General features: G+C 34.6%; 1 protein-coding gene across 1 annotated transcript in view; it reads right to left on the bottom strand.

The window, feature by feature from the left end:
- COL11A1 (collagen type XI alpha 1 chain) overlaps positions 1-24,580 on the bottom strand; it is a 131,574-nt gene that overhangs the window by 38,732 nt on the left and 68,262 nt on the right. The window contains exons 25-43 of the mRNA XM_042873859.1: positions 24,378-24,431; positions 21,934-21,978; positions 20,885-20,938; positions 20,761-20,805; positions 18,398-18,451; positions 17,468-17,575; positions 14,615-14,668; positions 11,968-12,021; positions 10,439-10,483; positions 10,139-10,192; positions 9,999-10,043; positions 7,272-7,325; positions 6,333-6,386; positions 4,790-4,843; positions 3,763-3,870; positions 2,980-3,069; positions 2,649-2,702; positions 1,653-1,760; positions 222-329 (exon numbers count right to left, since the gene is read on the bottom strand). Of these exons, the coding sequence (XP_042729793.1) occupies positions 222-329; positions 1,653-1,760; positions 2,649-2,702; positions 2,980-3,069; positions 3,763-3,870; positions 4,790-4,843; positions 6,333-6,386; positions 7,272-7,325; positions 9,999-10,043; positions 10,139-10,192; positions 10,439-10,483; positions 11,968-12,021; positions 14,615-14,668; positions 17,468-17,575; positions 18,398-18,451; positions 20,761-20,805; positions 20,885-20,938; positions 21,934-21,978; positions 24,378-24,431 (1,242 nt within the window). The remainder of the gene's footprint in view (positions 1-221; positions 330-1,652; positions 1,761-2,648; positions 2,703-2,979; positions 3,070-3,762; positions 3,871-4,789; positions 4,844-6,332; positions 6,387-7,271; positions 7,326-9,998; positions 10,044-10,138; positions 10,193-10,438; positions 10,484-11,967; positions 12,022-14,614; positions 14,669-17,467; positions 17,576-18,397; positions 18,452-20,760; positions 20,806-20,884; positions 20,939-21,933; positions 21,979-24,377; positions 24,432-24,580) is intronic.

Below are 24,580 nucleotides of genomic sequence, written 5' to 3'. Positions count from 1 at the left end.
ACACTCTATGGGGAAAATCACACTCATGCATTATAAAAACAAACTTCAAAGTCTTTACCTTTATACAATGCTGACTAACAGAACACTGCCGTATTTAATACAAATGATCCTAAAAGATGCCATGTCCTGAATTCTGCCAAAAGTTAACAGAATATCTCTGCTGCTAACATATTTTTCTGACACTTTCAACCTATTACCAGTGATTCTAAATCACTATTCACCTTGTCACCATCTTCTCCAGGAGAACCACTTGGACCAGCAGGACCAGGAAGTCCTACAGGACCTTGTACTCCATCACGTCCAGCTGGACCTTGAGGACCTTTTTCACCCTGGTTTTGAAGAAAAGGAAGTGATGCACATTATCACAGGAGTTTAATTAAGCTTTCAGTGCAGGTGATTATATTAGCTATACAGCAATACAGTCCCAAATGCACCCAAAGGTGTTCTAAGACAGCACTAGGTGTTCTGTGCAAGTGGAAGCTAGAAGCAGGAGTGAATTCAGTGCTGCACTCCTCACTTCCCTCCAGTCTCTTACAACTTCTAAAGAATGAGTTCACTAATATTCAGAATCATCATAGAAAATACAAAGATCTTACTTCTTACTATGAGTCTGTTAAAAAAAAAAAAAAAAAAAGCTTAAACATGCCACTGTAGCAACTGGATTACTAAATGGGTAAATTAATTCCAGATTAAAACTTAAAGATATCTTGTCCTAACTCAGACCTATAAGTGCATGCAGGATTACAACTGTAATAAACATATGTGTCCTCTAAAACCTTATCTCAAAAATAACTTCTTTCATGACAAATTTCAAGTAACAAAAGTCTTCGCTCTCAACAATTGCTGGCATTATGTTAGGTCTTTGGTTTTTTTAGTGCTTTTTTTTTTCTTTCCAATTCTTTTGCTGGTGATTATTTTATTTTTTCTTTGCTGTCCATAGAGTTCAAAATCATAATTTCATTTCAGGAAAGCATATTTTGGGATGTGAATAACTGAATTCAGGAAACTAAGGAAAATGATATTACCTGAATGTCTATAAAACTGAACTTATAAATAATTCAAATTATCTGAATTTTTCTCCAAGCTATATTAAATCCATTCGCATATGATAATATAAATGAATGTGTATGTCTTAAGATTACTGTAAGTGGTTTCACACTATCAGAAATATTCTCTCAATGTATTCAATAAGAGAAACAAGATAATTTAAAATATTTGTTACAAAAACTTTTTGTTACAAAAGAAACAATATTAGAAATGAAAATAGCAACATAAGATGATTATAATATATCAGGGATGAGTACAACAAGACATTTAAAAAAAAAAAACAGAAGGAAACAATAAATGCTAGAAAACATATCAGAAATTTATACCAAGTAGTAATGGAAGCTGAGGACAAATATACTTGTGCTTTAATGCAGAGTGTCTGTATATAAATTTTAATGAAAGACTGATTTGAGCATATTGCTTACTCACTGTTGGGATAATAACAAGCTTAACACATCTTAGATGTTAAAGGGTATGGCAATAAATGTTTTACTATTTAATTAATTTCATGCATTTAATAGGCAAATACTAATATGGTAAAAAGTAACACTCTGAAATGAAAAGTCTGTGTTGTCACAGTTCTGTGTGTCTCTGTGGTTACTTACAGGAGCACCCTTCTCCCCTGCAGGGCCTGGAGGACCCTGAGGTCCAGGACGACCTGGTAGACCAATTGGACCAGCAGTGCCTGCTGCTCCACGTTCTCCTGGTGAGCCCTAGAAAGAAAGAAATGTTATAAGAGAATTCTGATTTAGCAGTGTTTTTCATGACCTTGGTCAACATTTCACATCTTTGGCCAGCAGAGAAGATACCTGTACTATTCAGTGAGTAGTACCTTCTTTGCATTTTCTTTTCTTTTTTTTTTTTTAATATCAATTTCTGTCTTTAAAAACAGAAACCAACCAGGAAAAAAAAAAAAAAAACAAAAAAAAAAAACCATCTGCAGAACAGAATGGAAGGCTTTGTATTTCTCTTATACAGACTATAAACTCGTTAGTGACCTTGTTTTGTCTGACTTTCTGAGAAGAGATATGTAATTATAGCTTTTATATACATTATGTGGTTGTAGCAGTATTTTTTACTGATTGCTAACAAAATGCTCAACAAATGAACATCTCTATAAATGAAAAATGCTACAGACAAAGGAAGGTAGCTCCAGGTAGCTCAATGCTGATAATTGGGTAGCCTGCAGGTGGCATATTTTGAGTTCAATTTGGGCATCCTATCCCTAAATGGGATACTGAAAAATGACTGTTTGACATTAGAAAGAGCCTTCTCCCATCAGCATTACACACAGTAGTATGAGAAAGGAATAAAACAAACTTAAGGCAAAGACAGCAGACAAAAGAGCAGTTAAAAAATAAACCATTAACAGCAAAACAAAACAGAAAAACTTGCTCTGGAGTGCATTCATGCACCTCTTTCTTTTGTCCAGATCCCTCTAAGCACAATAGTTGGCACACACAGTACTTGGAGCAGTCATTTGTTTGGTATGCTCACAGATCTATGTACCAGCCAGACAGACCATATAACTGACTATATATGCTAGTTAGAAGCAATTGGTACTGGGGGGAACTGGAGGAATGTTTACTTGGTTTACTTACAATAGGGCCAGGTGGACCTTGTGGGCCTTCCCCTCCTTTTAGACCAGCGGGACCCTAAAAGATGAAAAAAATATTTACCTCTTGCAATGGAAAATTCTAGTTATTTTTGCAACACATATAACAGGAAGAACACCAAAATCCAGAGAAACAACTGAATAGATTACTTTCTGATTATATAGCCAGTGGTACTTAATGATGGATACTTGGTGAGTCTTCGCCTACTGCATTCACTTTTAAACATAACTGAAGATTGTATGAATGAAGAGGATTCATCTATTGTTTTCATTTATTTAGAAACCATGTCAAATGTTTGTAGTGCTTGATATTGTACCTGCGCTCCTGGAAGGCCTCTTTCCCCAGGGAAACCACGAAGTCCTGCTGGTCCATCTTTCCCAGGAATACCTTGAGGACCTGGGTCACCCTTAAAATATATCACATTTTGATTGAACAGAATTGTTTGAAATGTGATTGTTTGTCATTAACTGAGTACTGAAAATTAAATACTAGGTCTTAATTATAGTAACGACAAAAGAAGATTATGTCCTCAGCTATTCATCTGCTAATTCTTTTATCTTTAGTATTATCAATAAAATAGTTTATAAATACGGTTAAGTTTATAACAAATTTTGCCAAAATATAGCATTAGTTATAGAATATAAATGGTGAAAAATATAGCCATAAAAATCCATTGAAAAATAATATTCATTAAAAAGTTAGTGTCCATTGAAAATGGATGACTGAATTATATAGTAATTAGACAATTGATAATTTTCTTTTGCCCCACTGGTGAAAAGTAAGCCAAGAGCTAAATTTGGTCAGTGAAATACTGCCTTGTAGCCAGTACTACATATCCCACTTTAGATGTCATTTTACAATTTTCTACCTTGGTGTGAACATGTTATTACTATGCATTTCCATAACAACTGTGCAGTATATGTTTCTGTATTTTTTCAATGACAAAAGCTAATTACTGGCTTGAGCAGTATCTTTCCATCTTCAAAATTCTACTATGTGAAATGTATCAATTATGATTTTATGCAGCATGTTTGACATGGTAATTTGACATACAAGTATGTCATCAATATATCTGCCCTTTCCGAAAGCCCCATCATACCTTAGCACCTTCTTTTCCTGCAGCACCTGGGAGGCCTTGTTCACCTGGTGGGCCAGGAGGACCTGGATGACCTCTTTCACCAATTGGGCCAGTCTCACCAGTAGGACCCTAAGCACAAAGGTAAACCCCAGTCATCTCAAGGTTTTTTAATGTCTAGAGGGGGCAGATTCTCAATATCCAGCTGTTCTGAGTGAGCATGGTTAGCATACATTCCTCACCTTTCCCTCCAGGCAAAACTGACTTACAAAATATTTTTGTCCTATAAAATAAATATTGCATTGCCTTTTGCTTGTAGACACGCCTGAACAGTTTCCACAGATTGAAATCTTGACCTTGCTCCTAGGCAATGAAGCTTAAAACACAGTGCATTTCCACACATGGAAGGAGGTTACAAAAGTATATGTATGGGAAATTCATATACTGTGCTTGTCTTGAAACACTGCCTGTACTGTTTTTCTATATAACATGAATTGTAAGGTGAGAGAGTTGAAAGATATCTCTCTAGATGCACTAGTAGAAAACTTTCACTAAAGGAATTATCTATAAAAAACCCAGGCAATCCAAATGTCTGATTTTTCTGCAAATATGTAATATCAGATAAAATTGAACTTTGTTGGTAAAACAGTCCACAATCTAAAAGTAATTGAGATTTGATCTCTGACAAGAATGTCACGTAATACAATTGTTCTTTATAAATTATTTTGCATTAGAAATCTCACTTCACATTCTTGACTTCTGCTTCATGATGACATCAAGAATACACACACAAAAATAGAAGTACAAAAATAATCTCAACATTCACGTTTCATGGAACTATTGGTAAGTACTAAGTATAACTTTGTTATGAATAATTTGACACCAAAGTAAAGATAATCATTGATATATTTCTTTTAATACAACAAATATAACTGCCCTCTGCATTAGTTATAATATAACCATTAAAAATCAACTTTATAAAGTTAAGTTTAATGAAATGAAACTTAAGTTTATGAAATTAAGTTTAATTTAATGAAATTAAATGATGTACCTGAGGGCCAACAACCCCACCAGGACCAGGAGGGCCAGTTTTTCCTTGAAATCCCTGTGAAATAATCATAGAATACTATGTTACCTGGGAAAATATATAGAAGAGCCAAATTCTTATCTGTTCTGAAGAGGAGAAAGAGAAATTCCATGTCATAAGTTCTTCTCTTCAGAAAATAAAAATGAGATATTCTGGTTTTCCAGAATATGCTTACAAGTGAAGGACTGATTATTCTTTCTTAGCTCTTAGTTCCAGCTGATATGAGTTAGTGCAGTAGTAAAATTTCCATTCAGGTTTACAGATCTCTCTAGGTGAACTTGATTAGGTGATGCAGCTGAATGACAGCTGAAAATACATTTTTACATATGTACATCATGAATCATAAACCCAGATACATAAATATTTTTTTAAAAAATGCTTTTTAAAGAAAGGCATAGAAGGTGGATTAAATTGGACGGGCCTTAGAAGGACCCAGTTTGGGGTACACTGCAGACTTTCTGCAGCACATGCTGTGAATATGAGGTTCACACAGATGACTACTGCATTGTGCTCCTGTTTGGCTCTGCTCGTGGCTGCTCTGTCTCAAACCTCACATGCCATCAGCTAGCTCATAGAAAATGTCCGGTTCTGGGCTCCTCAGTTCAAGAAAGACAGGGAATTTGTAGAGAGAGTCCAGTGGAGAACCACAGAGATTACTAGGGGTCTGGATCATTTCTCTAATGAGGAAAGGCTGAGAGAACTGGAACTGTTCAGTCTGGAGAAGACTGAAAGGAGATCTTATAAATGTTTATAAATATCTAATGGGCAGGAGTCAAGTTGATGGGGCCAAGGCTATTTTTGGTGGTGCCCAGTGACAGGAGAAGGGGCACAAACCAGAACATAGGAAGTTCCATATAAACACAAGGAAAAGCTTTGAGGGTTTCAGAGTCCTGGAACAAGCTGCCTAGAGAGGTTCTAGTTCCCCTTCTCTGGAGATATTGAAAACCCATCTGGACACTTTCCTGTGCAACTACTTTAGAGAACCTGCTTTAGCAGGGGGATCAGATGAGATGATTTACAGAGGTTCCTTCCACCCTTATGATTCTGTGATTCTGTGTGTGATTACTGCTGTATCACAGCCAGGGGTCTCTGCCTAAAAGCCTGTATCTTTCTCCTACCATCCCCACCTGTGTAAAAAAAAAAAGGTATCATTTGGCCCATATTTCTTAGAAACTTCTCATCATGCCTCAAGGCACAGTCTCACTTCACTAATTCTGAGATATGAGTGTTTGAGTATTAATTTTTACTACTTCTGTTGACTAGTTAAGCACATTCTGATGTTGCCAACTGATCAGAGGAAGGAGTAATCTCACCTTCATAGTATGGAAACAAAACAAAAATTTCTCATGTCTAACCTACTGTACCAGTAGATAACTGCCATTATATTATCTCCCAGTCCCAACCTCCTTCCCTTTTCTCTGTTGCTTCTATTTTTTTTTAGTTTTGGTCACACTATTCTGACTTCAAGAGGTTTACAACAGCAGCACAGTAAAGCTCATGTACTTACAGTCTCACCCCGCTGTCCTGGATGTCCAGGCAAGCCATCTTTACCAGGTGGGCCCTGAAGTTGTAAAATACATTAAAAAAGTAATTTCTTCACCATTCTTAATATTGAAATAAGTGTATAGTTAGCTGCAGGAATCTCTGATGTCTATTATTTTAGACTAGTCTTTAGCTGCACAGTTTTTAGCTATTGTTTTAACGATACATTTTCCTTGTGTCCTTCCTGATGCATATTAACAGTTCCTTGGAGAGTGACTGTTGGGCTGTCAAATACATGAGTTTTCAAAATGGATTTCAATAAATTCAGAGATTTTGGAAATATTTCTTTTCTATTTTTCTTTGACTAATGACTCAGTTAAGAAAAACACTACGGATTATGGGAGTATTTTATGAATTTCAGTTTTTGGCAATGGCAGTAAAAGTAGGAAATATATTCATAAAAAAACAACAGGTGGTTTGATACTTTTGTACTTAATACAAGAGTGCAGAAGCACACTAGAAAAGCAGTTTGATTAGTTTAGGCTGCAGCTTACGTGTACAACTATTTCTACACATTTCTGCTTCTATTGAATGTCTCCTTCCTCTTTATTTTTTTCTCAGTGAATCAACTGTTAAAAAGAAATATATATTACTGTATTAGAATTTTGCTTAAATTCAGCTTGTCAGCTACCCAGACTTTGGCATCAAGATACTTGAGGATTTCCAGTTGGAATATTGTGCTGAACGTCATGTGTGCTGCACTGATGATGTCTGAATTATCACTTTGAATATGTCAGTTCTTGTCGTAGACTTAAAAGTCCATAAGCATCAAAGAAATTTGTATGTTTGTAGTCTAGACATAAACCATCTCTTAAAAAAAAAGTCTTAAAATATTACCTTCAGAAACATTGTATAAAAAATAATACTCTTGTTATTGTACTGACTTAATTTAAAAGATACTCACTGGGGGTCCCTTTGGTCCAGGAAATCCAACAGGTCCTTGAGGCCCTTGTGGTCCCTAGTATATAAGGAAGCAAACAGGCAAAATTTTACTCCAGCTGCCACAACAATGGACTGAAAAGTTTGCTTCAATTGTAAAATATATAAACTCTGTAGATAATATATCCTCGTAAGTCTCAAGCCTCATCTACGTTGTTATAAACATTGGTACAACAATTCACACTAACAGACTGAAAACAAGACCATTTCTGTAGGAATGCAATTAGAAAAAAAAACAATTGTGAAGTATTTCTATCTAATCCCTGAAATAGTGGATAATAAAGTAGGAGTTAACGATGAGTAAGGAACACTGTTTTCTGTGTTGCATAAAGTATGGGAATTCATTCATAGTTTGGTGGTCTGCATTAACAGAATAGATGAATAGATGAATATTCATCTTTGGCAGTTTCTGCAGTCTGGTAATATTTCAAGCAACTTTGATAACAATGCAAATTTTCAAACAGAATAAGCTTTCCAAGTTACTAGGGAGAAGGAAAAACATTCATGATTTCATGAAAAGTAGTGGAGATGGTTAAAAAAAATGTGATGCATGAAAATTTTATTTCTATAGTTTTGTATATACATATATATAGAAAGAGAAAAAAATTTCTTGCAGCATTGTTTCACAAATCTAGTGAAAGATGATGATATGAGTAAGCATATTGTGTATTACACATATGCACATACATGTATGTCCACAAAGATCTATGAACATAGATCTGTGCACCTACATATTTACACAAAGTGCTAGCTTACTGTTTCTAAAATTGTTATCAAACAATACAGAGGCCAACTCTTAAAATTCATTGCTGATATGTTCAAAGGGACTGCATCAGCTTATTAGAAGACTTTTCGTTGCTTAGTTTTTAATGTGCTGTCAAAGATTAGCTACCTGAAATACCTTATTTATTCTGTACTGTTCCACAGCTGAGCTATGTATACTAATCATACAGTGCAACCCTTATCCTACTCTTGGTATAAAATATGTGGCTTTTTAAAGTGTCAGCTGTCAAAATATGTTAGAAATGTTGCTTTGAAGTTTGAAGCAAAGGATCATAAGCAGGAAGCCACATCACCCAAATTACGCTACCTTTTAGTTCCTTTGATAAAGTACTGGCTACTTCTGAGTTCATTAGAGTACAGAGCATGACTGCCAGAGCATGACAGCCTCCTGAAGTAGATGAAGCAATATGCAAATGTAGCTGAAGAAGAGGTCACTTGTGCCCAACCTGGAGATTTGTCCTTACGTGAATCTTACAGAGTAACATTAAATCCGAGTTAACTAAGTGCAAAGCAAAGGAGGAAATCTTTATGATGTTATTATGCTGTCTTCCTCATAAGTTCCCACTGTATTTTGACTCTCATATCTTGAGCCTTTTTAATGAAAGAAGATTTCCATTTTGTTTTTTATTGACAAAATGTCTTGCAGATTTCAAGTTGGTATAATGATGGATTATGTAAGAAATAGCACTAGAAAACTAACATCATGTTATCAAAATTACTTTTTCTTTTTGTCATTGAATTTCATTTTAGCAGTAGCCAGACAAAACAGATTGTTTAATATTTACATGTCTGGTACCTGGAATAGCCTCAGCTGAGTAGAAATGACAGTTTTAGTCCTTGGCTGACATTCATCCCTATTGGAAAGCAAACAGATAGCACACGCTTAAATTACATAAGTGATATCATATGTGGGGCTCTGTGATAACTTCATCTTTTTGCTCGAATCAGTTTATCTCCAGGGATGCCTTCATGTAAGATGACCTGCTCACTGTTTTCAGTCCCTCTCCTGTTCCTTTTCCTTATAACCTCTTGGAGTTATCAGTAAGCCCCTTAATCACTAGGCTCTGCTCTTCAGCTCCTGGTAGCCTGCCTCAGCCTGCCTCCACAGTGTAAGACAACATAGACTTCCTTTTTTGGACTATGCCTAATTCTGATTTCTCTAGCACACTACTTAACTCATTCCTCCTTTGAATCTCAGCTTCCTACCCCTCAGTCTCTTCCTTCACACATCATTCTTGTTTCACTAAAACTTGCTACTTATTCTTGCCACCAATGTTCCACTTAATACTTCGTCATTTGCTTAATATACACACAGGTAGAAATCTAATTTATTAATATTGTTTTTCTATTTGCCGTTGTGTAATGGACTGATCGCATATATATTTTTTCCACTGATAAGAGTAGTAAGAAGAAAACTTTATGTTAGCATGCACAGAAGGATTTCTCAAGGATGCAGGAAGTAGTTTGAAGGAAATTCTTAATTGATCAGAACTAAAAAAACATCAGCTGTTTCAACAAAGAATCTTCTAGAAACTAGCGATGGCTTGAGTGATTTGTAAATCTCATAAACAAGTGGTGTGCTACAGTAAAAAGGGCATTCTTAAGACCAGAGACTTGCAAAGTCCAACTGTAACTTGCATGAATATATTGCAAAGTGTATATGAATTCTCTGCGTCTTATTTATAAAAAACTGTGCTTGAAGAAGCTTTCAGCTAACTTGAGCTTACCCATTCGTAAATTTATGAAACGCAACATCGTTAGAATTGAAATTTTGTTTGTTCTGGTTAGTCTGATCAAAGAAAGGCAAATAGATGAGAGGGAGAACTAAAAATAAATTGATCCTCCCACCACCAAACCACACTCTTATATAGCAGGAAAGACACCATGCATATAAATAACTTTCACGCACCCTTTCACCTGGAGGGCCAGGCGGACCATCATTGCCTGAAGTACCCTGAAAAAGAAGAACAGTGTGTTCAAAGATGAAACCTCCATTTTCTTTAAAAGAAACAGCCTGCAGCTGATTTGTACAATGTGGCTGACAATTACCTTTGGACCTGGTTTGCCTGTGGGGCCTCTTGGACCTCTTGAGCCTCTTGGACCCTGTCAAATAAAATTTAAAATTAAAAAAGACAGAATCACAGAATCACCAGTGTTGGAAAATACCTCTAAGATCATCCAGTCCATTCATCCACTTATCACCAATGTTTCCTACTAAACTGTGATCCTCCATACAACATCTAAACTTGGTAATTGTTGAATACTGTAACAAATTCAAATCAAAATCATTTTTCACGCTATGGTAATTAATATAGAAAAACCTCTGTGTTGCAAAGCAAAAGTACATACTGTTGGTCCTCGCTGTCCTCTGGGGCCTGGTTTGCCATGTAATCCCTGTGAAGAAAGTACAGAATTAATACAGAATAATATGCAGTATAGTAATACTAGCCCTTATTTTTTTTGCTTTATTATATTTCTATGTATAACCAGTAGATTCCTTTCCTTAGGCACAGTGTTAGGTTAGAATTGCTATGTATTCTAATGAAAGGAAGGTTAAAATTCTGGACAGTATTCCAGTAGAAAAAGGAACTTGAATGGTACTTTATAATCTCTTTATATCTTTATAAATATAATCTTTATAATTGGGACAATGACTATCTTACTAGCATATCACATACTAGTGTATACCTTTAAGCAAAATTAATGATAATGCCTGCTTTACATTATTAAAAAAAAAAAGCACATATTCTTGTATTATTGGTGAAAAACCTTACACTGAAGTATACGTGCAGTTTGGTGGTGTTAATTATGATATAAGTAATAATTTAAAGAAAGCTTTACGAAGACTTGATAATTGATCAACACAATTATACTTTTATAATTTTAAATCTGCTCTTTGATGTGTTATTATTTTACTTTTTTGTTTGCTGGTTTGTTTTTGATCTGATATCCTGATTAGCAGTCATGTCTCATTTAAACCAACAGGGATGAAAGGAACATTGCTTTGCTGCTTTCCTCTGTTCATAACATCATATTCTAACTAAAATAACACAAGAACAATCTAAAGCATACAAAAGCAATGTAAATGCAATTAGTTTTTTCTCCTATTTCATGTTAAAATCATGAATTTCTGCTTTTCATGCTGCAAATTAAAATAGACTATTAAGAACAATATTAATAAACATTACTTTAGTTTGACTTAAGTCGATAATCTTTACAAATTTCTATCCATTCTCTCACTTCTGCAAATTTCATCAGCCTTGTAGAAACATATTCAGCTCTATTCTGTTGAGCTTTAGAGTCAGCAATACAGTTGCCTGTATATCATATATAATTTTAAGTTTGAAGAATGCGAATAATGGATTTTCCCTCACAAAGCAGCAAAATCTGTAATTTTTTATCTCTTTGGTAGTAGTGTATGTTCATTATCTTGTTTGGTATATTTTACATTTTCAAATCTCAGACTATAGGGAAGCTTGTGGTAAATCTGAATACTTATGAAATAGAAGTTGAATTCCCTTGAGGGTAAACTGAATCATAGCAAGTCAATGAATGCGACACAGGAAAACACAGTCCTTGCCAGATCACTCAGCTGTACTGTCAAATCAGATGCTCAGCAAAGGCAGTATGTTTCCTGTGTTTCAAACTTATAATTGTGGTAGCGTATTCAACGAAAAGTGTCTGAGCTCCTGTATGCTTAGATTAGCACTTTCAAAAATGAGAACTAATGACTGAGTATGTCCTGTTTTACATAACTGTCAAAGGCCATCTCAAATGTAAAAAGCCTGTTTTTATAGTTCCTTGGATAGCAGCTTCAGTGAATTCCCATAGCACACAGTATCAAAAGGTAACTGTCACGCAAGAAATAATTATCATACCCTTGCACCTTTCTCTCCATTGGCACCTGGAAATCCTGGGAAACCAGTTGAACCCTACATAAAAAATCAATGCAATTATCATTAAACATTAATTGAAAAAACTGTAGTATAGCCAGTATTTAATTTATATATAAAGCATAACTCCAAAAAGATGCACATTTTACATCATGTCAAACTTGCAAGTGTGACAGCACTAACAAACAGCTGTAAATTAACTTACCATCCATCTTAAGTCCAGAATGTATTTAAAAAATCAATGTATGGAATGAACATTATTTTTCACCTTAGGTATTATTCATTAAATCTGCACCAGGATCATTATCAGTCCACTAGAAATAACTGCAATTGTATCATAACAAAGTGAAACAAGGCCTTGTCCCTCACAGTAAAATAATTATTTTACAACATAACTGCATGTAACATAATTGTAAGTGTTGCCACTTCTCTCCATTGAGCTGAAAATGAATGACCTCTGGTCATTCACTGTAAACTGACCAGTGGAAAGTTTCATTTAACTGATGCAATTTGTTCTTGTGGCCGTACACTTGTCTAGGATGCAGAATTTATGTGTAGATTATCTGACTTGGTTCTATGCATGGCAACTACTCCCAGGAGCTATTCTTGCTTCTCCTTTTTCACTGATTTTTTCCTGCTTACTGCCACCAAATCTGAACAGAGCTATTTTCTACTTGATTTCTAGTATACAGTCCAAAGGAAGAGGAGACTTGTTAGCTGTCAAGGTGTTAATTTTTCATAAGGCAGTTAGGGCAAAAGAGTTCACAGACTTGGTAAAATATTCTTTTACTGAAGATGAAAAATCAAAGCAGTGTTTGGTTTCGTCAGTCACTCAAACTACTGGTCAAACTCCTTGCTGTGATATTCCGGTGATATCTGTACAGCTAGTTAGTATTTTAGTGGCAAAGAAAATGCATATAACAAAAACTTTAAATAGAAGTTCTTTCTGCTCTTTGAAATTTCAGTGAATAATCATTTCTTCTTCTTTTAATTCATCTTATGTTGCACAATTATGCATTAATGAATTCGGGAACAATACATCAATGATGGTGACTAATGAAAATCTGACTGATAACTCACTGGTACAGTTTTCTTCCATCTCTCCCTCTCTTCCTCTCAGTTCTTCACCATTTTAAAAGTGAATGAAATTGCAAAAATTCTGTTCTGTGAAGCTCAAGTATATTCTTTGTAATTAAAAGGCTGAGAGGAAAAAAACAACTTTAATGACTGGACACTAATAGATATGACTTGGGCATAAATATATATAAAATACTTTTTGCAATTGAGCTAATAAAAAAGGAGCGGCAGAAGTAAAAACATATTGTGAAAATTATCAATTTATAACAGTACAAGGAAAAACAAGTAAATTACAACAAAAAGAGTAACGTAAACCTCAACAATATTGGAACAAGACTTTTTAGACAGCTAATATATTCTTCTACAGTTACTTTTTTTCTCTCTCTCCCTATCCTTTATGTTGACTTTAACTGGACTGTGACTAAGTTACAAAACAATTCTTCAGTGAGTTGATGCATTTTAGCTGTCTTTTTTTTTCTGTTTTTTGAAGTTTAAGCGATAAATTAGAAGAGCAAACAGTGAATGTAGCTTGAGAACTATATTCCATTGTAATGCAATGAAATGAAAATTTAATGTAATGCAATTCTTGAGTAAGTCTGCTGAAAAAAGTATCAGTCAGTTTTTATTTGAAGTGTTACATCACTTTTGTTCTTAGAACTGAATAATGCAAAACGTCTTTGATCTCAGACTTTTCAAAAGACAGTTCAAAAGAAGAACAAAAAGAGACACTGAAATCTTAGACATTTCATTTAAGAAGTAGGAGGGAAAAAAACATGTTTGTCAAGGTGAATTGTCTTCATAAATACTTTCCAGAGATGGTTCTGATATTTTTTTTGTTAACATAGAGTGTTCAGTGAATAAGCACTCTTCAGTTAGTTCATCCGTTTGACAGAAAAGGACAAAATGTAGGCCAGAGTCAGAAAAAAAACAAGCTAAGCTTTGCTTAGGCAGCCGGGTAGTTGTTGTTCTGCCAAAAAAACATAGTTTCAAGTTGGAAGATGAAAATAGATCCCAAATTAGAAGAAAGTTGAGGATTTTACTGCAGACTGATTGTTCAGTTATGTAGGAAGGGGAAAGAGATTCTTCTTATGATGCTGTCCCAGATGACTCATCTTTAAGATGGTCTGGAGATGCAATGTCTTCCTCATTGCCTTCTCTACATTGGGAAATGTCTGTAGAATAATGTTTTTTTGTTCTGTGTCTTCTTCTTAATAAGAAGAGGCAGTAATGACACAAATTGAATCCTTGCATCACACTGAAAATTACCATCACTTTCAGCACCCATCCTAATCTGACTATAGTGCTTATTCTCTTTCAAACATATAAGTCATTTCTTTTTTGATATAATTTAATGCATGCCAGTCTGAAGTTAACACAAATTATAACTTGGAGAATGGCAAAAGTTTGAAAGTAGTATATTCAATAAGAAATTTAATGTTCCTTGAAAAGCCAGCCTTAGAGATCCAAGATTTTCTAAGACTTTACTTCAGATAATGATTATCAAGAAAGAAAATGTGAAAAACAGTGTAGGATTTACAGTTTATATGCAGCTCACCTTTGGACCTTGTCTTCCTGGATATCCTGGCAATCCAGGTACACCAAGCTTGCCCTGTAATAATAAGACAGTGCTTAATTTTAGTTTAATATTTTCCCTTAGTATTTCAGCAAACTTTTATGGAAAGTGTTTTTTCCACAACTTAGAGAGTTGACATTTTATAGAATATAAATGAAATAATTTTCTCATTTGAACAACTAATTATCTGTGGGCTTAGTTCCCCAAATCTAAATAAATATCTCACTCTAGTGAATGAGTTCAACAAAACCAGTACCCCTTCGTTGTGGGATGTGGTCATGGAAGTATTAATATTCTTCAACAAATCAAGGTATTAGGAGATTGTAAAGAAGAAGAAATTATTTTTGCTATGATGGCTTCTTTGTTTTCCATAAGTTTTTCATAAATAGGCATTTGAAAAACCAACTTTTTTAATCACAGGTAATCTGTTTATGACTATGGTAAATCATACTCTACTATTTGCAGGCAATAGATATATTAGCAAATATGGCCACTTTGCTATGTTCTGAAAAGAGAACAGGATGAACAGTTTGATCAGCACTGACCTTACCCATTTCTAGAAATGAAATACTGTACCCCATGGAGTTGATCTTTTCAGATATTTAGAAAACAAGTGATGGATTGCTGCTTTCAAAGGCAGGGGAAAGCAGTTTCGACATTTAAGAGATGGAAACTCTGGGGAAGAATTTGACTGTTCTAAACACTGATCATGTTCCAGGCTGTTACATTTTGGAGAAGATTTAAATGGAAAAGATATGATTATGCTATATAATATGGTATTCAGTAGTACTGGAAAAGATGAAGGAAGTACGTGTATGTGGAAGGGAATTTGCCAAAATAAATCTACTTATTCTTAAAAAATAGAGCACATGAATAAAGATGTTGTGCATTATCATATTCATGGCAGCGCAGAGGTCTGGCTGAGACATTATTAAAGAAGAATTCTTTCTTCAGTTTATAAAAATAGGCATAATGCTACCAGTTATAAGCCACTCTGAAAGAAGCAGCATGCCCTACAATGATTGAACTCTAAAACACTGCATCAAGTTCTGCTAAATTCAGAAAGTTTTGTCCTTTATGACTGAGTAAGACCCAGCCACCTAGGTTCCAGGTGTGACATGGATACTTTTTGGTTCTAAACTCCTTTCTGATATATTGCTTATTTTTTTGACACCCTACTTGGCATTTCCTTGACTAAGCCAATGCAGCCCTAACAATATGATAATATAGCTAATAAAAAGCTAATAATATAAACAATATCATACAATCAGCTGAATGCGGAGAAGAGGCTACCTGTTATTTTCATTACTGCAGAAGAACAGTGCTTTTGCATAAAATAAAGGAAAGGAACAGGACACTGACAGTTACTCATAGAGGCATTTCCCTAATATTGTGATGAGATTTAAGAGTTGACAAATATTATTCCAGTCTTTGTTCTAAAATAAATATTACAGGATCAACCACATATCATTTTTCCCTGGCCTAATGTATTCTGGCAAATTATCCACAGAATATTGACAGAAGATGTTTTACTTTCAGTGGGAAATGAAAGGAATAAATATTTGTATTTGTGTTTCTTTTTTTTATGTTTTTGATTCATGACCTTGCTAACAGCTGTTGAGATATCTTGCAAATCTGTGAAGATTAATTCATAAATAGTTCCCCATAGCTGGAGAAAGCCGAAAATTATTCTTTTTTTGAGTGATTGAACTAAGCTTTTGGACAAATTCTTTTATAAGAACTTGTAAACACCAGACTCAAATTGTAATTTTAACCTCTTGCTGATCTATTAATGGCGTATTTGTAAAAAGACGTAACTGAATGAAAAGAGAGTTTTTTTCAAGTTTTCAGAATACATCCTGTTCTTCCCTGAAAACTCCTAAAAACTCTGTTAATTTTTAATTAGTATCACATTTAAGACTTCAGTCTTTACTACTAGAATGATAGTTGGATAAATGGATAGATAAATAGATACATACATACATAATTAATGTATGTCAAATATAATGTTGGAAAAGTACTAGCTGTTCCTATTTTGAAGACAGAGAAACTAAGAACTGTAAACTCTACCTCCTGTCCTATTTATTTTCAAGATACAACCAGCAATAAAACCTCAGTTAATAAAAAAATACTAAATGGAAATATTTTCATCAGCATCTTCTCACAATATACATAATTCTGACCCATTTTTTTTGCTTATTTTAATCATTCTTTCCCAGGTTTCCCAAATGCCACAATCTCTTTACAGATGCTCTCAGTAAAATACATGTACCTTCTTCAGTCTCCTTTCCTCTTCTATTTCCATTGCAAGTGTATTTTGCTGAGGTCAGCATTACTCAAGCATTTGTGCTTATCTCTGTGTTTGTTCTCCTCTATATTTCATTTCCCTATTCTTTACTCAGTCTTCCCTCTAAGCATTATGTTTCACTTTTTCCAAACTTGTTTTGGGTTTCTGTTCAGGATATACTTTCTGTTTAAACCAATCTTCATGTCAAAATTTATCATTATATGGCAATGAATATTAAGTGGCTCTCTTGCAGCTCCTTTTTTTCCTTTGTGCCCAAGTATTTCCTCTGCATTGTGTTTTTCTTGATGTACATGTATGTAATTTAGGATTGTTCTGCTTTGTCTGCCAATTAAGTGCTATAATGTTGTTTTGCAACTTGCAAAGTATTGATTTCCCAATACATGATCAAATATGAACTCCAGTGACCTGCTTTAGTAGTGTTTTATAAAAACTACTGTTAGGTAGCCTAAGATCTTGCAGATCTTTTTGTGTGTCTTTTTAGTGATGAAGATCACAGGCTCCATCTACTTTATGAGGTAGTTACTGACCTTTTCCCCAGCAGGACCAGCAGCACCTGGGTCCCCAGATGGACCTGCTCGACCTTTTGGACCTTCTGGACCATCTTCTCCTCTTGGGCCAGGTTGACCAACTTCTCCCTGAAATACAACGTTATATAAATGAGCAGCAATTGACTGTGTGCATACGTTAGCAAGGCTACCAACAAATACTTGAAAATAATTTTTCAGTAAACATAAATGGAGATTAAGAAAATGCCACCACTCATGTTCATTATATAAATACAAAAACATGTAAAATGAACTGTATTTGTGCAAGCATTAGAGGCCACTGTCCTTGTCTGAAGAGAGCTGCATTTTGAAACTGCTTTCCAATTTCATAGGAATTTTAATGAATTCCAGTAATTACTACACATATTCTTGTGAAAGCACTCTCATGGTCCGTATTAGAATAATTTTTGTATCCAAGAAGTTAAATAGATACCATTATCACAGTTACTTAAGTATACAGATAACAGATACAGGCCAGTAGCCTTTTGTAATAAGTTTTTTTTAAATTGTCTCTGCAACATTTCCTCTGACAGAAGCATCTATTGTGATAAAGTACATTTTGGTAGAGATAATATAAGCTACTATTAGGTTGAAATGGAAATATCCTTGTTCAGAATAAATTATCTTCTTCAGGCAGTATTGCATCTTGGTATCTTGAAAAGGAGACTCCCTAGGAAGTTCAATGAAAAGGATATCAAAGATTGACACTCACTTCTTCTTTCTAACTGTGCCATTGCTGATTCATGAGATCTAGACTGGCTCAAATCTGTGTTTGTGCAGGGAACAGAAACAACTTAAGCTAAAAGTTTTTAACTGTTTTCAGTGTAAATTTATTTGTTCACTTCACTGATCCTCTCAAAATAATAGCACTTAAACATTTTAAAATTATATGGGCCATGAGCCAATGCTTACCCGATCACCCTTAAGGCCCATGTCACCCTTAAATCCTGGGAAACCATCTTCACCCTAAGTAAGACAAAAATAGATGTAAGAAAACTGCCAGTGAAAGAAAACTGGAGGTTTTTTGTTGGTGGTGGTTGGTTGTTTTTTTTTTGTTTTGTTTTTCCATATGTAATAAGAAAATACAATAACTTAAGATTAAAATAATCTGTTTCAGACATAAGGTAATTCTGATATATTTATTGCTGTTTTAGAGTAAGTGTATCAGCATGCTTTATATGACTTTATAGTTTGCAAGTTCCTAATAGCATAATATCAACTGTTTTAAAAAATGTTTAAAGACAGAGATGAACTAATTGCTCAGCTTTATTACAAATTATCTTACAAAATCATTTGGTATGTCCTAAACATTTTTTTATTGTTACTCTTTTTAATAATTCCATCAACTTAATTAAGTAAAATAATTAAGTAAAATATTGGTGGCAAATTGTACAGTGGTATTTTTTTTTAAGTAGCAGAACCTCCAGTTTGTTTATTATTTTTTTTTAAGCTTGTGTCTGAATAGTGTCATGAAAGGAATTAAAGAATTGGCTGATAATGGAATCCTAATTAAAAAAATAAGACAAGAATGTTTGTCTCCACTAAAGGAAGAAGTATTCTCTATACAGTAGCTGGACGTTTGGCAACACAGTCTTGCATATTTTCATTGGCTGATATGATGGAAAGAAGATAGAAAAGACAATGGACATTACATTTCATATACAGAGTAGCAAAAACAGGTACATATTATTTTTATTCCTAATGAGAATTATTATTTACTGCCTAATAAGTTACAGTAGAAAATTTAATGCAAGCATTTTAATAGGTTTCCTTGCTGAAGTATAAGAAGACAGTACTCATACAAGTTTCATTTACATCTGTATGAGTTAGTTTGGTTAAAAACAGAAGCCTACAGAATTATTCAGTGGAGTTGTTCACTACTTAATCTAGCATGACTTATTTGTTTTTGCTTCAGTCTGCCTTAATCTAACGCATCATACAGCAACTGCTACAACATTACAGAAAGGTTGGAAGGGACCTTTAAAAACCATCCAATTCCAGCCCTCCTGTCATAGGCAGGCATACCTCCCACTAGACCAGGATGCCCAAAGCGCAACCTGGTCTTAAATGCCTCTAGGAAAGGGACATCCTCAGCTTCCCTGGGCAGCCTCAGAGAAGCCTGAAGAACTTTCCTAATGAAGTTTGGAGAATAAAAGGCTCTGAGGAGATCTGATTGTGGCCTTCTAGTACTTAAAGGGAACTTATAAACTGAAGGGAAAACAAATCAAACACTCATATATGTAACATTTATCTATTTTTTCATAGATGGATTTTAATCACTCAGTAAGACACAAGAAAAGGTTGCTGCTCAGTCTCCATGGGTATTAAATATACTCTTGTTTTTCAGATTAGATTTAATGAGGAACTCTAAAAAGTGCATAAAAGCTAGATAAACGGTGATGCAGAAAAGCATGAAGATACATAGACTCTTTTGGCATCTGAGCCTGAAGGACAGATTTCTAGTGCTCAAATTGAGGCTTTTTGGCTTCTACTTTACAATTAGTCTTCTGCTTTAGAAATACACGTATAAATATATACACAGTAGCCAAGGGTACCAGGGTAAATTTGTCTGTGTGAACAGGCAGTATATATGACTGTTGTCTCTCATTCTGAGTGCTAAGGAAATTTGGAATTTAAACCAGCATGGCTGTAGCTTCAGCCACTTCAGACTGTCAGAAGTCAGTAGAGATGTTTGTTACAGTAAGAGCATTTGCTGTATGCAAAGAAGTAAAATTACTGTAGATGTAAAAGCTTTCTTTATATACGTGCATCTGATCAGGGTTGTCTAACACTCTGGCCAAGCCAAAAACCTAGGTAAAAAATGCCTGGAACCTTGAAAGCTTTTGGAAGATTGGGTACATTAAAAAACAAACAAACAAATAAAATCTAGCCTACAGCATTATCAAAACAATAGAATGACACTACTGCTACCACAAATCTCTTGAATGGAATGAGCTTTTCAGCACCTACTATAATATATATTAATAAGAGAAAGGATGTCAAATTATCTACCACAGAGCAATTTAGAGATGACTTAAATTGGTGTCAAGAGGATCCAAACTCACTTTAACAACTGAACATTTTCTAACTGCATTGTTCCAGTGTAAATAATCATAGAGGACACAGATTTATGAATTGGGCTTGGTATGTCCTTGGTATGTAAGTCAAAAATAAACTGCTGCTGCAAGAGAAAACCTGCAACAGTGGAGACAGAAGAAGCTGCAATGAAATAACACACAAAAAGAGAAAGGAATTAAAAGCTGTCATAGTTTTACCTTTTCACCTTTGGATCCCTTGAGACCACGAACACCATCAGCTCCCTAAAGAAAGAATATTAAGAATTACTTACATGCGTATAATAAAAAATGTGAGGGGAGAAATCTACCAATTAATTCTTACCTTTACTCCCCGAGGACCTGGATAGCCAATTGGACCTTGAGGACCTGGAGGCCCCTAAAATAGATTGAAGCAAAGAACCTTTGTGCAGTATTTGGTTAACAAGCATTAACCTAATCCTTATTCCCTCACTATACTGCAGCAGTCGTGTGTGACATCAAAATAACTCTGTACTGATAGACTTCTCAGCCTTCCTGCTATAAAAAAAAAAAGTCATGGCATTTCAAGGGAAATTAAACTATTACTAAACTTATGAATTTAGTTCTATTTGAATATTTAGGAAATAACTATACACATTATAAATAATATGAAACTGGTAATTTCAGAATGTGAAAAACAAAAGAAAACCAAAATAAATATTTCAAAATTAATGACAATTTGCCACTAGTGGTTTCTTACTGGAAAAAAATTTATATGATAATTATGATGATGACAGAAGTCAAAAGTATAAATCAAAATAATGATAATTATAAAAACATGTCTTAATAAAGAGATTACAGATCTGAAAATCAGAGGTCTCATGGTGCTTAATCAATACTGACTGGTATTTGGATGTTGTTATTTACTGTTTGCTGAGTATTTAAATTATGTTTAACTTGGATACTTCGCAATTGCTGGTGGTGTTTAAATAAACAGGGTTCTTTATGCTGTGGAAGTAAGGAAGCCTGGAAACATACAGCTATGTGTCTGAGGCTGACCTGCTTTGTTGATTCTCTGATGTTGGAGATTGACACACAGCACAATCTTTCCTTAATAATAAGGTTTTCTGCTTTCAAACTGTGTCTTTTTATAAAACCTTTAGGCCCTTAAAATCTCTAAGAAATAACATTTTCTACCAAGTCTGGCTGAAATTAATTAGTAAATTCAAACTGTATAAGGAAGAACTGGCAGCCAGTCACATACACTTACTTTCAAAACAAATAATCTATGTAAACTTAATTTTCATGAGAAACTAAGGTAAATTCAACAAGCCTCTAGCTGATAACATTCTGGACAAATACTAATATTAATACAAATATTATGTAAACAAATAGAGAAATTTTGAAACTCACCAATGCACCTTTCTCTCCAGATTGACCCTCTTTGCCAGGATGACCCTGTTTTAAGAGAAATGTATCTGCTTTGGAAAATAATCCATTTGTCAAATGATTCATTATAAAAATAAATTTATTAATCACTTAAATTCCAAGTCAGTTGAGAATCTTTTCTATACACGTAATTGGTTTTATTGAGGAGAGTAGTAAATCTCAAGTTTTGCCAGACATGGTCCTAAATAACATATAGTGATTCACAAAAACCATTCATGTTTTGGTGTAATCGATATCGTAACATGTTTGATATGTCTTTTATGACAAATCCCCATTGCTTATAGTCAATTTACTATCTTGGAAAATTTTAAAATACATAGCTCATTAAAAGAACATATATCATACATAAATAGTATTTGATATCTGCTTCCAAGTGACATTTAATCTTTATTTAAAGTTTGTCTTACTAACATTGTATCCTTATTACTTGGTTTTTAAGCATACGTATGCCAAGCGTTTAATAAAAATCTTCTAGAAGATGCTTTTTGACCACAAAATTTCATATTCCCATCCAGTCTCAAAGGTCTCCTTAATACTAGATGACTCAAAAACTGCTGCTGTTAAAGAGCTCATTTGTATTCTTGTAGATTTCATTAATTCCAGAATAATATACCACTTTTAACAATGTGTGTCCTCCGAAACAGCATGACATCTCCTTACATAAAAATGAAGTGAAATAACGTAGGAAAAATTTGCCTAATCTGAAAAAATGTCTTTGATCTTTCACCTGATTTTAACACAGGTATCACAGGATCATATACAAAGCTCACTGCTATAAGGAAGGTACTGCTCATTTTCTTCAATCACCAATGCAATTCTGTGGCTGTAAAGAGGTAATGTCAATTAGAACATGCTTAGTTTAACCTAATTCCCTTGCATTTCCTTGGAATAAAGCTACTTGTGCAGGAGTGAGTTAATTCTGCGTGGGTATATTGGGTCTCACCAGGATGGAATTTTCTTCATAGTTGTCCATATGGTGCTGTGTTTTGGATTTGTGACTAAAACACTTTTAATAACACACCAGTGATTTCACTATTGCTGAGGACTGCTGCACATCATGGAGATTTTCTCTTTTTATCCCTCTGCTCCCAGTGAGTAGGCTTGAGGTGGGCAAGAAGTTGGGAGGGAACACAGGTGGGACAAATGTTCAGAATTGACCAGAAGAATATTCCATACCATATGGTGTAATGCTCAGCAATAAAAGCTCAGGGCAGGAGGAAGGAGGGGGCACGGTTGGGTTATCTTCCTAAGTAACTACTAAGCTTACTGAGGCTCTGCTTTCCAGCAGTTAGCTAAACTATTTCTACGTATTTGAAGCAGTAAGTAAATTCTTAATTTTATTTCGAGTGCACAGCTCTGCTTCACTTACTAAACTGTCTTCATATTGACCATTAAGCTTTCTCACTTTTGTTGTTCTGATTCTTTCTTCCGTTCCACCGTGCAGGAAGTGCCCAGTTGCTCACTAAGGTCAACTTGCCACTTTAAAGAGCTACAGACCTGTGCTAAAAACTAATTCTTAAGAGCATTTTCCTCTGCTTTTAAGGTTTAACAATACACAGATTTTTAAAGAATGGTGAAGTCTGCAAGTGAATATTGTTCTCAGCATACAGAGAAAGGTAAGGAGAAAGATCTAATGTTCAGAAATTGATTCAAGGTATGGATTTCCAACTAGACCTTTGTGTGCTTTTCTAACGTTTTCCATTAAAATGGTACCTTGGCAGGAAAAGAGAGATTATGAAAGCTGTAGATACAATTATGTATTGGTAGTATCATGTATGCACTGAAACCCCGCTGTTCATTCTGTAGTAGCAAAACTGTTGAAAATCAGGTTCAAAAAACACAGATTTAAGCTATAATAAGATGAATTGTAAGGGAAAATGACAAACGAAACAGAGAGATGATTTGAGACTTCACACTGACTGTTGAATGGCTCTTGTCAGTGTAGAAAGATGATGCTTTTGATGAAAGAAGCACATGCGTATGTTCCAGTGTAGTCAGTAAAAGAAGTCCAAGCATGCAATATGTATGTAGGTTAGGAAGCAGAGAAAGAGGCAGTCTAAGAAAGCAACTGATGACCATTTTTACTGATAATTTGCTTTGCTATATTGATATGGTAGAACATTCTGATCCTTCGCGTGTCAGCCAGGTTACTTCCACAACCCCGGAGATGTTTCTGATGGATTTCACCAGCTGGGACTACAGTGATTTTTAGTAGCTGCAGCAAAAATGTTAATTCTAAAAGTTATAGCAACACAAGTAAACAGAGGTTAGATGTATTTTATAAAGCTACTGCCAGTGAGGAGTGCATGTCTTTCACTCTATGTTTTATTTTTGAGACACAGGTATTATTATATATTAATTGGTAAGGCTGTTTAGATATTCAAAGCATGAAATATTTGGTTACTTACAGGGGGCCCATCAGAACCAGGAAGACCAGGAAGGCCAGGCTTGCCTTGAGGTCCCTAAATACAATAACAGAGACACATCTTAAGAATGACAAAACACATTCTATCAATTGCTTGGATGATAAAAAATCATCCTTACTGGGACCAGGACTTATACAGACAACAAACTAATGTAACACTTTAGTATCTTAATCTTCTAAAACAGA

The sequence above is a fragment of the Lagopus leucura genome, unplaced genomic scaffold (genome assembly GCF_019238085.1).
Source record: "Lagopus leucura isolate 7727_CA_CO unplaced genomic scaffold, USGS_WTPT01 Super-Scaffold_100009, whole genome shotgun sequence".
In the NCBI taxonomy this organism is placed as follows: Eukaryota; Metazoa; Chordata; class Aves; order Galliformes; family Phasianidae; genus Lagopus; species Lagopus leucura.
This window is presented reverse-complemented; position numbering and strand designations above follow the sequence as displayed.